This window comes from Pundamilia nyererei, unplaced genomic scaffold (assembly GCF_000239375.1).
Source record: "Pundamilia nyererei isolate P.nyererei 1_Seehausen unplaced genomic scaffold, PunNye1.0 scaffold00319, whole genome shotgun sequence".
Classification (NCBI taxonomy): Eukaryota; Metazoa; Chordata; class Actinopteri; order Cichliformes; family Cichlidae; genus Pundamilia; species Pundamilia nyererei.
This window is the reverse complement of record NW_005187720.1, coordinates 520,366-532,118: the sequence shown is the minus strand read 5'-3', so window position 1 is coordinate 532,118 and position 11,753 is coordinate 520,366. Positions and strand designations below refer to the sequence as shown.

General features: G+C 47.5%; 3 protein-coding genes and 1 non-coding gene across 5 annotated transcripts; 3 read left to right on the top strand and 1 right to left on the bottom strand.

The window, feature by feature from the left end:
• Positions 1-515: 515 nt before the first annotated feature.
• trnag-ucc (transfer RNA glycine (anticodon UCC)) lies at positions 516-587 on the top strand. The gene has a single exon. It is a non-coding gene; the product is annotated as a tRNA-Gly (tRNA).
• Positions 588-906: 319 nt separating this feature from the next.
• polr2d (RNA polymerase II subunit D) lies at positions 907-6,411 on the top strand. The gene is made up of 4 exons (XM_005751644.2): positions 907-1,164; positions 1,341-1,521; positions 1,596-1,691; positions 6,252-6,411. The coding sequence occupies exons 1-4, from the start codon at positions 1,074-1,076 to the stop codon at positions 6,328-6,330; spliced, it is 447 nt and encodes a 148-aa protein (XP_005751701.1). The 5' UTR covers positions 907-1,073; the 3' UTR covers positions 6,331-6,411.
• A 400-nt stretch (positions 6,412-6,811) lies between these two features.
• Positions 6,812-9,497, bottom strand: LOC102201309 (dual specificity protein phosphatase 14). 2 transcript variants are annotated; one of them, XM_005751641.2, is made up of 3 exons: positions 8,799-9,497; positions 7,119-7,435; positions 6,812-7,043 (listed from the first exon to the last, which is right to left on the bottom strand). In XM_005751641.2, the coding sequence occupies exons 2-3, from the start codon at positions 7,427-7,429 to the stop codon at positions 6,830-6,832; spliced, it is 525 nt and encodes a 174-aa protein (XP_005751698.1). In that variant the 5' UTR covers positions 7,430-7,435; positions 8,799-9,497; the 3' UTR covers positions 6,812-6,829. The 2 variants fall into 2 exon arrangements, with proteins under 2 accessions (XP_005751698.1, XP_005751699.1); XM_005751642.2 differs by lacking the exon at positions 8,799-9,497 and having other exon boundaries at positions 7,119-7,667.
• On the top strand, positions 8,334-11,572 carry LOC102201801 (uncharacterized). The gene is made up of 5 exons (XM_005751643.1): positions 8,334-8,769; positions 9,605-10,191; positions 10,345-10,421; positions 10,867-11,118; positions 11,258-11,572. Exons 2-5 carry the CDS (start codon positions 9,645-9,647, stop codon positions 11,513-11,515), a joined length of 1,134 nt encoding a protein of 377 aa, XP_005751700.1. The 5' UTR covers positions 8,334-8,769; positions 9,605-9,644; the 3' UTR covers positions 11,516-11,572.
• Positions 11,573-11,753: the final 181 nt, after the last annotated feature.

The window sequence follows — 11,753 nt, the reverse complement described above, 5'->3', positions numbered from 1 at the left end:
TGGAATACATTTAAATGTACCCTTCCCAACACTGGGAATCACTTGTCACTTGATATTCGTACTTCAGAGTCTATACAGTGTTTCAAATCTCGTCTTGAAACTCACGTTTTTTACACTGGCTTGATGAAACTCAAAGTTCAGTTTGAGCACCATCAGGCTTGTTTTGTGTTTGTTTTGTTTTTATGTTAAATATGTTGCCTTTGCCTTATATCATGTGTTATTTTTCTATTTTCTCTTGTTCATGAACTACTTGTGAAGCGCTTTGTGCTATAGAAATAAAATTGATAGCTGATATTAGGAGGTGGCTGGTTTCTCCAGGTCTGAGCTCTCGTCGCTGTACTGCACAGCTACACTAGGTTGTTGACTTTGTGGCCGGTGTGCTTGGAGAAGCCTCTCCTGAGTTTCTGTGATACCCAGGACCTCCCTGCTGTGAGGTCACAGCCGTCACATTACGCCATATTGAGTAATACTGATGCTGCGTGTGTTTTATTGTGGTACAGCGCCACTGCCTTCAGGCGTTGGTGGTATAGTGGTTAGCATAGCTGCCTTCCAAGCAGTTGACCCGGGTTCGATTCCCGGCCAACGCAGTCTCCCTTTTACGACCGCTGAGACAGATTCTGTTCTGTTTCTTTTTGTCGGGGTTCAGCGGCTTCCGGCACTCATGTAACAAAATAATCTTTTTTAAACTGCTTAAGACTATTCTCTGACACTCAGTGCGAAGCTGCCGCTCCCGTCCGCAGGAGGGCGCTGCTAGCAGAGACTGTTACTTTGAAAGAATCCCTGCCAGACAGGAAAATGAACTGTCGACCTGATTCTCTAATTTTATGTAATTTTTTTTTATATTGTCATCTCTTTGGCACAAACTGCACCCTCCTTCTGTTTTTTATAATGTTCTTTAATGTCGTCACAAAGAGCGGAAGTGACTGTGGGCGCCCCGGAAGTAGTTCTCGCTGTTTTCTTACGGTCCGGCGCGGCGGCGCTGCTTTCTACCCCCCGACCTGCGCTTTGTTGCCGAGCTGCCAGGCTTGACCGGGCAGCTGTATCTCACCCTCCGGGCGGCTTCACACTCCTGAATGCTCCTCGACATGGCGGCTGGAGGCGGCGCGGCTCCTCCGCACGTTGGTGATATTGAAGAGGACGCTTCTCAGCTGCTCTTTCCTAAAGGTGAGTACCTGCAGCAACGCACTCTCGAACAACTACAGACACGCGCGGGCGGTCCGTGGGTGCACGCGGGTACACAGACCGAGCTGCTGTCTGTGGGTTCGGCTGAAGGTTCAAAGCCTCTCTGAGCCTGCGTGCTGAGTGATTGACAGATGTTAACCCCTCCTCCTCCCCCTCAGAGTTCGAGAACGCGGAGACGCTGCTGAACTCGGAGGTCCACATGTTGCTGGAGCACAGAAAGCAGCAGAACGAGAGCGCGGAGGACGAGCAGGAGCTGTCCGAGGTCTTCATGAAGACCCTCAACTACACGGCCCGTTTCAGCCGCTTCAAGAACCGCGAGACCATCACGGCCGTGCGCAGGTACGCCCCCGCCCCGGCTCCTACCCAGGTCTGAGGCGATCCGGTTCTGACCCCTGTCATCTTTCTGTCTTCAGCCTCCTGCTGCAGAAGAAGCTCCACAAGTTCGAGCTCGCCAGTTTGGCCAACCTGTGTCCAGAAGCCGCAGAGGAGGCCAAAGCCCTGATCCCCAGGTAAGTCAGATCCACGTCACAGCAGGAACTTCACAATAAAAGCCTCTGACAGCTGCAGTGTTGAGGTACAGGAGCTGCTCCACAGTTCATAACTAGCTGAGTTAAACACATAGGCAGGTTCAATTCAGTTCAGTTGTATTTATACAGCACCAAATCACAGCAACAGTTCCCTGAAGACACTTTATATTGTAAGGTAGACTCTACAATAATACATACAGCGAAAAACTCAACAATCATTTGACCCCCAGTGAGCAAGCACTTTGGCGACAGTGAGAAGGAAAAACTCCCTTTTAACAGGAAGAAACCTCCGGCAGAACCAGGCTCAGGGAGGGGCGGGGCCATCTGCTGTGACCGGTTGGATGCGGCAGGTGGAAACATTTGGTGTCACAGCCTTTTATGTTCCAAACACCAAAAAGGCCGTGGGTGGCAACGGGAGGTTTGCTTTTGGAACGCACTTCTGACTCCATTGTTTAAAAATCATATGGCGTTTATTTCGTGCAAAATTATAAACAAAAATCAACCAAATAACTTCTTACAACTTAAACGAAAGTTAACTTAATTTGCTTTAACAACTTCAAAAGTGGTCTTCCCATCAGACATTTGGCAAACAAAAAACCAAAAACATTACCACACCCCTCCAGGGTGCTCTTAATCCCCTCATTAATGGGAGGCTCCATGAGCTAATAAACCAATCACTTTCCAAAAAACTTTTCCAAAAATTAATTACAAATTTACTTAACAAAACTAGGTCAGTATATTCTTACAACTTTAAAGAAAGAACTAAAATGAATACAAACTGCATTTTATAAACATTCAACAAAAATGGCCACAACATTTGGAATCCAGAAAACACACCTGTGGGTGGGTGATCACAGCATGAGTGGGGTTGGTAAGAATTCCTTGCGTGTGTCTGTAGGAAGTCGTTGCACACAGACAATTTACTCTGTAGCTGAGGGGCGTGGTCACATGACCATCACATTGATGGTGTCGCTACCTGATCCGTACCGGAAACCCGATCGGTACCACGCATGCACAAATCTTACGTCACTTTCTCTCTTTGCCAACATTGTGACAGTTAATATGATACGGTTAGCGCCCAGTTAGCTCCTAGCATTTCTCGACAGCTCTGCCTCTTTTTCGGACATTTAAACAATGGACACCTCCGTATACAAACAACTTCATGCTTTTCTCCTCAACAGAGAGCGTCCCCCGATTGAACAACAGCGCCGTAAAATTAGAAGAATGGCGCCTAATTACAGAGTTAATAATACAGACTTTGTAATATCTCACGTGTAGATTCATCAGCCAGATGAAGTGTTTACTGACAGTGATAGCGGACATCATCATCATCACTATTCCAACAATCCTCTCCACACAGACGAGCATAAACACACTCGACTATCACCAAATCAGATTTAACACACCTTTGTAATCACGCTAATTCAGTTTACAATAGGGTTCATTCGCTCGGTCAGCAGGTGGCAGTGTCCTCGTACACTGGGAGTAAACTGCCATTAAATGAACAGAAGAAGAAGGAAACATCTGCACATGCGCGGTAAGCATCGGGGAGTCCTGATCCGTAACTGTCTTTTTATTTCGTTTTTTTTGTCTACATTGTATTGAAATGTTTCATTATTGCAAAAATTTTAAGAGATACTTATTGTTAACTCATTCACTGCCAGCCATTGGCAGTGAATGAGTTAAACCCATTGACTCATTCACTGCCATTGACGGCTATAGACGTCAATGGCAGTGAATGAGTCAACATCTTAACAGATACTCTGACCCGTAACTATCGTGAAATGAAGTAGACGCCTTTCACACATGCGTGGTACCGATCGGGTTTCCAGTACGGATCGGGTAGTGACAAATGGGACCGTTCTGATTAAGCCCATGGAACAACAACCAGTTAGGCGAGGGCACGGAGAGTGATGCGTTTCCTGCCGTTCCACCATTAAATACACGGGTCGTGTTTCCTCCACAGGCGGGAAGTGTTGCCTGTTCACACTGTCTAACCCTGAATCTGAACGATTCAGATGAAAAATAAAAGATCACTGAGGTGGAGGCACAGGCTCATCCTGATTGGCTGTGCGAGTCAGCTGGGTGAGACAGTTGGCTTTAGTCTGAGCCCACAGGATGAACCTGTGACCACCTCCCCAGTTTTTTTTTTTTTTTTTTTATATCAGTTTATGACTGAAATAATGACTTTTGGCACAGTGGAACAGCTTCATGAGACAAATCTGAACTTTATTGTACAGAATCTGGACAACAGAGCACTGCGTGTGCCGCTGCACTCACACGGGCCGTGTAAAACACTTCATAAAAACAGGAAGCTGTCCAAGTCACACAGACCTGACCAGCCCTGCAGCTTTATTTTGAAAGTTCATTTCAATTTTATTTATATAGCGCCAAATCACAACAACAGTCACCTCAAGGAGCTTTATAGGGGCAGGGCCATCTGCTGTGATTGGTTGGGGTGAGAGAAGGAAGACGGGATAAAGACATGCTGTGGAAGAGAGACAGAGGTTAATAACAGATATGATTCAGTGCAGAGAGGTCTGTTAACACATAGTGAGTGAAGAAGGTGACTGGAAAGGAAAAACCCAGTGCATCATGGGAATCCTAGGTCTATTGCAAAATAACAAATCTATGTTCACACTGCAGGCGAAAGCGCATCAAATCTGACTTTTTTCACCCTTTGCCACCCGTATCCGATCATGGTAATGACAGTGTGAACAGCACAAATCCAATATTTTCAAATCCAATCAGGATCACTTTTGAATGTGGTACTGAATCCGATACCTACCTACAGTGGCTCCATTCAGAAATGGAATGAGTATGGCACAACTGTAAACCTACCAAGACAAGGCCGTCCACCTAAACTCACAGGCCGAACAAGGAGAGCGCTGATCAGAAATGCAGCCAAGAGGCCCATGGTGACTCTGGAGGAGCTGCAGAGATCTACAGCTCAGGTGGGGGAATCTGTCCATAGGACAACTATTAGTCGTGCACTGCACAAAGTTGGCCTTTATGGAAGAGTGGCAAGAAGAAAGCCATTGTTAACAGGAAACCATAAGAAGTCCCGTTTGCAGTTTGCCACAAGCCATGTGGGGGACACAGCAAACATGTGGAAGAAGCTGCTCTGCTCAGATGAGACCAAAATGGAACTTTGTGGCCAAAATGCAAAACGCTATGTGTGGTGGAAAGCTAACACTGCACATCACTCTGAACACACCATCCCCACTGTCAGATATGGTGGTGGCAGCATCATGCTCTGGGGGGGCTTCTCTTCAGCAGGGACAGGGAAGCTGGTCAGAGTTGATGGGAAGATGGATGGAGCCAAATACAGAGCAGTCTTGGAAGAAAACCTCTTGGAGTCTGCAAAAGACTTGAGACTGGGGGCGGAGGTTCACCTTCCAGCAGGACAACGACCCTGAACATAAAGCCAGGAAACAATGGGATGGTTTAAAACAAAACATATCCATGTGTTAGAACGGCCCAGTCAAAGTCCAGATCTAAATCCAATCCAGAATCTGTGGCAAGATCTGAAAACTGCTGTTCACAAACGCTGTCCATCTAATCTGACTGAGCTGGAGCTGTTTCAAAGAAGAATGGGCAAAGATTTCAGTCTGTAGATGTGCAAAGCTGGTAGAGACAGACCCTAAAAGACTGGCAGCTGGAACTGCAGCAAAAGCTGGTTCTACAAAGTATTGACTATCCGGTGTTTTAGAAAGCGACTGCTGTTTGAATGGTCCTGTCGCATTAAATCCGTCTTTTACTTCACTGACACAAGACCGACTACAGCCAGCTTGAAGGCCTGTGGTACATAGCCGATCATTAGAGATAGGTTGATCATATTTAAGATCGAAGAATTAATTAATGGCAGGACTTCTTTGAGCAGTTTTGTAGGAATGGGGTCTAAAAGACACGTTGATGGTTTGGAGGAAGTAATTATTGAAGTTAACTCAGAAAGATCAATTGGAGAAAAAGAGTCTAACTTAACATCAATGGTACTAAGAGTAGCTGTAGATAATGTTACCAATAATCATCCCACAGATACAATTTTTTTTCTTTAATGATTAAAATTGTATTTGTGAAGAAGTTCATGAAGTCATTACTAGTTAACGTTAAAGGGATGGTTGGCTCAAAAGAGCTCTGACTGTCAGCCTGGCTACAGAGCTGAAGAGAAACCTGGGGTTGTTCTTATTTTCTTCAATCAGGGATGAATAGTAAGATGTTCTGGCTTTGCGGAGGGCTTTCTTATAAAGCAGCAAACTATTTCTCCAGGCTAAATGATGATCCTCTAAATTTGTGACTCTCCAGCTTACGAGTCGTCTGCTTTAGGCTACGTGTCTGAGAATTATACCACGGAGTCAGGTACACAGCTGCACAGAGATTCAGTTTCCTGTCCAGAGCTGGTCCTGGTTCAGTTCTGCAGATACTTCAGAGCAGAACCGGCAGCAGGTGGCGTCAACGATGCTGTGTTTCCATGACGACACCTGTGCGTGTGTCTGTGTGGTTGTTCGGTTGCTGTGTCAATAAAGGTTTCTGTGTTTTCAGCTTGGAGGGTCGCTTTGAGGACGAGGAGCTGCAGCAGATCCTCGATGACATCCAGACCAAGAGAAGCTTCCAGTACTGAGACCTCAGCCCCCCACACACACAGCCCCGCCCCCTACAGCCCCGCCCCCAGACTAATGTGGTCAATCTGCTGTCCTGATAAAACTTTTTCTTACTCGTTGTTTTCACGCGTTTCTTGCACATGCTCAGTTCAGCTTGATTGCAGGGTTGTGTGCAGCGTCTGACCTGAACTGTTGCTGATGCTTTTTTTTATTGTTTGTTTTGGGGGGTTTTTTAAATAAAGGTTTGATTGAACCAGTTGCTCAGTCATGTGACTTTTTCATTTGTACCATAAAATTACAAGTAAATAACCATCTAGCACCATAACACACACACACACTGCAGAAAACTGATGATTTCAGCGGCATTTAAACCACAACCAATCACAGAGCAGCACTCTGAGGCCCAGAGAACAGGAGAAATATGCACAGGTTTATAAGCTCCTCCCAACAACAGGAAGAGCACGTGGAAGCAGTTCCTCAGAGTGCTTCACACCGAAAACGCTGCAGAGCCAGCCAGCATCAGACATTCAGGCAGTGCACCGCTGCAGCGTCTGAGTCCTCCAGAGCTTCAGGAAGGACGCCGCCTGGTGTCCTCGCCATCCTCACTGTGTTCCTACCAAACAGGGTCCTCTCCAAGTCTATCAGCTGCCTCCAGAAACCAGCATTGGGTCGAATAAATGGTCGCTGCTCCAGAACAAGTTGGTGAGCTCGACGGAGGCTGAGACCCTGAGACCTGAAGCACAGAGACCAGAACCACATCAGAGACCAGAACCTGACTGTCAAAGTGAGACTAAAGCACTGTGGCTACCTCATGAGGTAGGCCATGATCAGCGCAGAGGACCGGCTTCTGCCGGCAGTGCAGTGGACCAGAGTCGCCCCCGTTCGGTTCTGGTTGATCCGTTCAGTTACCAGGTCGAAGTACTCTCTGAGGGGGGCATGAGGCTGGTCCTGGACGGGGATGTGGAGCACCTGCAGACCATCCAGTTGCGGGTAGGAAATGTCCTCGAGCCCACTGGCGTTGACGATGAGAGTGACATTTCTGCTGGTCAACACGCTGGTGTTCAGAGCCGAGTCCAGATCAGTGAGGAAGAGGCCGGCAGAGACCCGAGAGACCCGCATGATCCGCTGCAGGAAGACACATCACAGCGGTTCAACACAAACTGAGGTCTAACAGAACAAGGACTCAAAGAGCAGGAGCTCGCCACTTCCTGTCAAATTCTCTTCAGTGAGGCGAGCAGCGGTTCAGCCAACCACACAGAACCAAAGACAGTTAGCGGGCTCTGACTAGACTGGAGACAGTACCAGTATTATTACTTCCAGGCTGGACGACTGTAATTCATTATTATCAGGATGTCCTAAAAACTCCCTGAAAAGCCTTCAGCTGATCCAAAATGCTGCAGCAAGAGTCCTGACAGGGACTAGAAAGAGAGAGCATATTTCTCCTGCTTCCCTTCATTGGCTTCCTGTTAAATCCAGAATTCAAAATCCTGCTCCTCACATACAAGGTCTTAAATAATCAGGCCCCATCTGATCTTAATGACCTTGTAGTACCATATCACCCTATTAGAGCACTTTCTTCCTGTTAAAAGGGAGTTTTTCCTTCCCACTGTCACCTAAGTGCTTGCTCATGGGGGTCAAATGATGGTTGGGTTTTTCTCTGTATCTATTGTTGTAGGGTCTACCTTACAATGTAAAGCGAGTCTAACAGCAGTTAGACTATAACTCCTCAATCACGATGTCATAAGTCACTGGACACTGTGAACATCCACGGTCACCACTTCACGCATAATGGACCTTCCATGACCTTCCAAGCTATATAGTTTATGTCTTCTGTATTTCCAACTATATCCATAATCACATACTGTGTATGCTACCATTGTATATAGTGTATTATCTTACTTTTTCCATTGATTGTACTTAATTGTATTTTTGTATTTCCTTCATATATCTGTACCTGAGCTGAGGTGACGCAAAAATTTCCCCGTTGTGGGATCAATAAAGTCTTATCTTATCTCTCTTGAGGCGACTGTTGTTGTGATTTGGCGCTGTATAAATAAAGTTGAATTGAATCAGCATATTAAAATGCATAGTTGGTATTTTTATGCATCACTGTTTTTCACTATTGTAAACAAACAATTGCAAAGCGTTTTGTCAGAAGTGGATTCGAAGCCACGCCTCCAGGTGAGACTGCGACCTGCACACAGGTGGGCTGACGGCAGCTCGTCCTTCATACACAGTGATGATGATGAGTGTTCAGCGTCTACTGTGGATGTATTAACAAACTCCAAACCCGAGTCTTCCGGTTGTTATTGATACGATTCATCGATGATCCCCCAGATTATTGGGAGCAGGCTGAGCTGAAACATGCCGGGACGTGTCTGGTGTCACGGGATAATGAGTCAGCGAGGCTTTAAATAGACTCGGTTTCGTTTCTGCTCTCAGACCGACAGCAGAGACAGGTAAGGTACATTCTGACACTTTCACTCACCTGCCAGGTAGATAAGGAGCCAGCCCGCTGGTTTACAGCTTAATGAGCGTAGAACAGACAGGCCGAGGTCTGGAAACACGAACTAACCTCGCCGTGTGCTCTCAGAGGAGCCGGAGCGGCTTCAACCAGACTCTATTCAAAATTCATTCACTTTAGGGCCTCCTTCCGTTTCTGTTTCCCTGTTTTTCTGTTTCAAGAAAAAAGCTATTTCCCATAAGACGAGGACCCTAAGAACACATTATAAAAGTAAGTAAAATTGTATTAATATAAGACAAGGATCACAGAGTGCTTCACAACAAAATAACAGCGCTAAACAAAACTAAAAAATGAGCTTTTAGTTGTTTCTTAAAAGACAGACGAGGAAACGTTAAAGTTGGCCTGATTATTTGAAAGAATCTCCCTGAAAAACGATGAACGCTGCCTTCGTGAGGTCCTGGCCGAAAACCAGAGCGGCTCCTCCCCGTGAGTCTCAAACGCCTCCCGGTGAGCCTGCGTCCACCGGAGCGCCGAGCTCCGTGTTTCTACACAAATCTGAACGGAGTCTGGTGGCAGGAGTGTATGTGCTTGGGGACGTGGTCGGGCGATCACGTGGTTTGTTTCGGCTGTTTGAACCGGATGTGTGGCGAAACACCTGACTCTTCAAAATAAAAGCCTCGGTCGACTCTGTCAAGTTAAAAATCTGTTATTACCCGTTTGATCTGATATTCATTTCGATGATGGTGATTCGTTTCGTGATTTTATTTAATCTGATCACGTCTATTGCTTCCTGGATTCAGACTCTTCTGCTTTTCATTCCTTTCCTGCAGTTTCTCTTCTGGTCCCCTTTCGGATCAAGACCCAACAACAATGCGGAACCACCACACCAAGCAGACTTCCACAGGTACTGGCACGGCTCAGAAACCAGTCCTCCCTCAGGTCAGATACCACCCCTCCATCCAGACTCCAGAAGGCATCACTGGAACCAGAACCTCCAGTAAAACCAGACCCGGTGCTGCGCGCCCCCTTCAGACTGGGACTGACTCCCGGGCAGATCCAGGAAACAGCGGCGCCCAAAAAGCTGCCTCGGCTGCGAGACCACCTCCTGAAGGAGGACAGAAATGGGCACAGAAACCTGTGAAGGAGGCGGTTGCTGCTGATCCAGATCCTCCCCAGAAACCTTCCCCAGCAGCCCCTCCCAGACCCGAGCAGGTGCCCCTGGATGTGGGTGTCCGTCTGGACCGGTGTGTGGTGGAGGAGGTGGAAGTCTTGACCCGCGGACAGAGAAACAACCCAGACTGGTTCGCTTGGAGGAAGAACCGGATCACGGCCTCGGTGGCACACAGCATCGCTCGCTCCGGCTTTGTTAACGGCAAGAGCAAAACTCCGCCCACCTCCTACCTGGCTGCTGTCACAGGTAGGCCACACCTTCTACCACCTGGTACCCTGACTCCATATAAATGTATCTTTTAGCAGCTTCACCAGGATGTCTGCTGGTGTGAGTTTTATTGTAACACGTGCAGGATCCCGAGAGGTCAGCCAGTAACTGGTTACCTGACTGTCTCGACAGGTGAGGGGCCCAGAGTCCAGACCAGAGCCATGAGCTGGGGGGTCCACATGGAGGCTGAGGTCATCCGCAGGTACCAGGTGTGTTTCAGCATCTTTGTAACTCTCAGCCATCCTCACAAACACGGCCAGCAGGATATATGGGCATTATGAGAGCTCTGAGTTAAAGTTTAATTTAACAAGTCAAAGAAGCTCAGTATCACGAGGAAAAGACTAAAAAGTGCGACGCCTGAGAGATAAAATACAAATAAATGACTAATTACTAATTATTATGGTAATGGTCAACAGTGAACAGAGAAAATAATGGTTTTAAACCAGTGACGTGAAAGAAAGATGTGTATAAAATAATAAGAAAACCAGAATCAGTGAAAAATATCAGAAAAGGCACAAAATATGTGAGAAAACCGCAACAATCACAAGAACGTTACAAACTGGGGACGAGGAGGAGGTCCTTCACTACTGTTTTCTACACACTAAACTTTATTGAACATTTGCTGATGATGTCACTGATTACATCACCCCACAGAGGCTGAAGTCCTCGGCGTTGGGCCAGCAGGTCTGCGTTTGGGACTGTGGCTTGTTCGTCGACCCCCGGAGGCCCTGGTTGGCTGCCAGTCCTGACGGCATCGTGACGGACAGACGAAGCGGCCAATGGCTGCTCTGTCTGGAGGTGAAGTGTCCCTACAAGCACAGACACAGGCGGGTGGAGGACGCCTGCAGGGAGGACCCCGCCTTCTGTCTGCAGCTGCATGAGGAGGCCACACGGGAGCGCGGCGGGGTAGCAAACACACATCAGTCTGCTCCTCTTCCTCCTCTCTGATTCTTCCTCCTCCTCCTCTTCCTCCTCCTCTCTGATTCCTCTTCCTCCTCCAATTCCTCCGCCTCTTCCTCTCTGATTTCGTGTCCTCCTCCTCCAGATTCCAGTGTACCGCCTGAAGACCTCCCACAGCTACTACACTCAGATCCAGTGTCAGCTGGCGGTGACGGGGCTGCGGGAGGCCGACCTCGTGGTCTTCACCCTGAAGGAAACGGCTGTGGTCCTGGTGACCTTTGACCCCGAGCTGTGGGAGGAGACAGTGTCCAAACTGGAGGTGTTTTACAGGGACGCTGTGCTGCCTCACGTCAGGCAGAAGATGCAGCAGCGTGCAGCAGCCGCTGGGACGCCGGAGCCGTAGAGGTCCAGGGCTCGCAAAATCTTTTTTTTGCCAGTCTTTTTTTCCAGTCGGGCTACCAAAATCTATCTCTGCCCATCGGGCTGTCAGAGGAAGGAAAAATATATGTCAATGCTTTTGCATTCTTTCAGAAATGTAGCTGGGTAATTATGTCATTGGCATCGGTGAGCCACTGTCAATATGTGACATATTGAAGTCGCGTTTGAATTTGCGCTTGTTTTTTGCTTTCACTTTGCAATCG

Excerpts from the sequence above, each read along its gene's own strand:
- LOC102201309 (XM_005751641.2), bottom strand. The coding sequence starts at position 7,429 with ATGCGGGTCTCTCGGGTCTCTGCCGGCCTCTTCCTCACTGATCTGGAC. Across the intron at positions 7,044-7,118 it reads ATCATGGCCTACCTCATGAG|GTCTCAGGGTCTCAGCCTCC; the intron begins GTAGCCACAGTG and ends TCTGTGCTTCAG.
- LOC102201801 (XM_005751643.1), top strand. The coding sequence starts at position 9,645 with ATGCGGAACCACCACACCAAGCAGACTTCCACAGGTACTGGCACGGCT. Across the intron at positions 10,192-10,344 it reads CTACCTGGCTGCTGTCACAG|GTGAGGGGCCCAGAGTCCAG; the intron begins GTAGGCCACACC and ends CTGTCTCGACAG. Across the intron at positions 11,119-11,257 it reads CCACACGGGAGCGCGGCGGG|ATTCCAGTGTACCGCCTGAA; the intron begins GTAGCAAACACA and ends CTCCTCCTCCAG.
- polr2d (XM_005751644.2), top strand. The coding sequence starts at position 1,074 with ATGCTCCTCGACATGGCGGCTGGAGGCGGCGCGGCTCCTCCGCACGTT. Across the intron at positions 1,165-1,340 it reads TCAGCTGCTCTTTCCTAAAG|AGTTCGAGAACGCGGAGACG; the intron begins GTGAGTACCTGC and ends CCTCCCCCTCAG. Across the intron at positions 1,522-1,595 it reads ACCATCACGGCCGTGCGCAG|CCTCCTGCTGCAGAAGAAGC; the intron begins GTACGCCCCCGC and ends TTCTGTCTTCAG.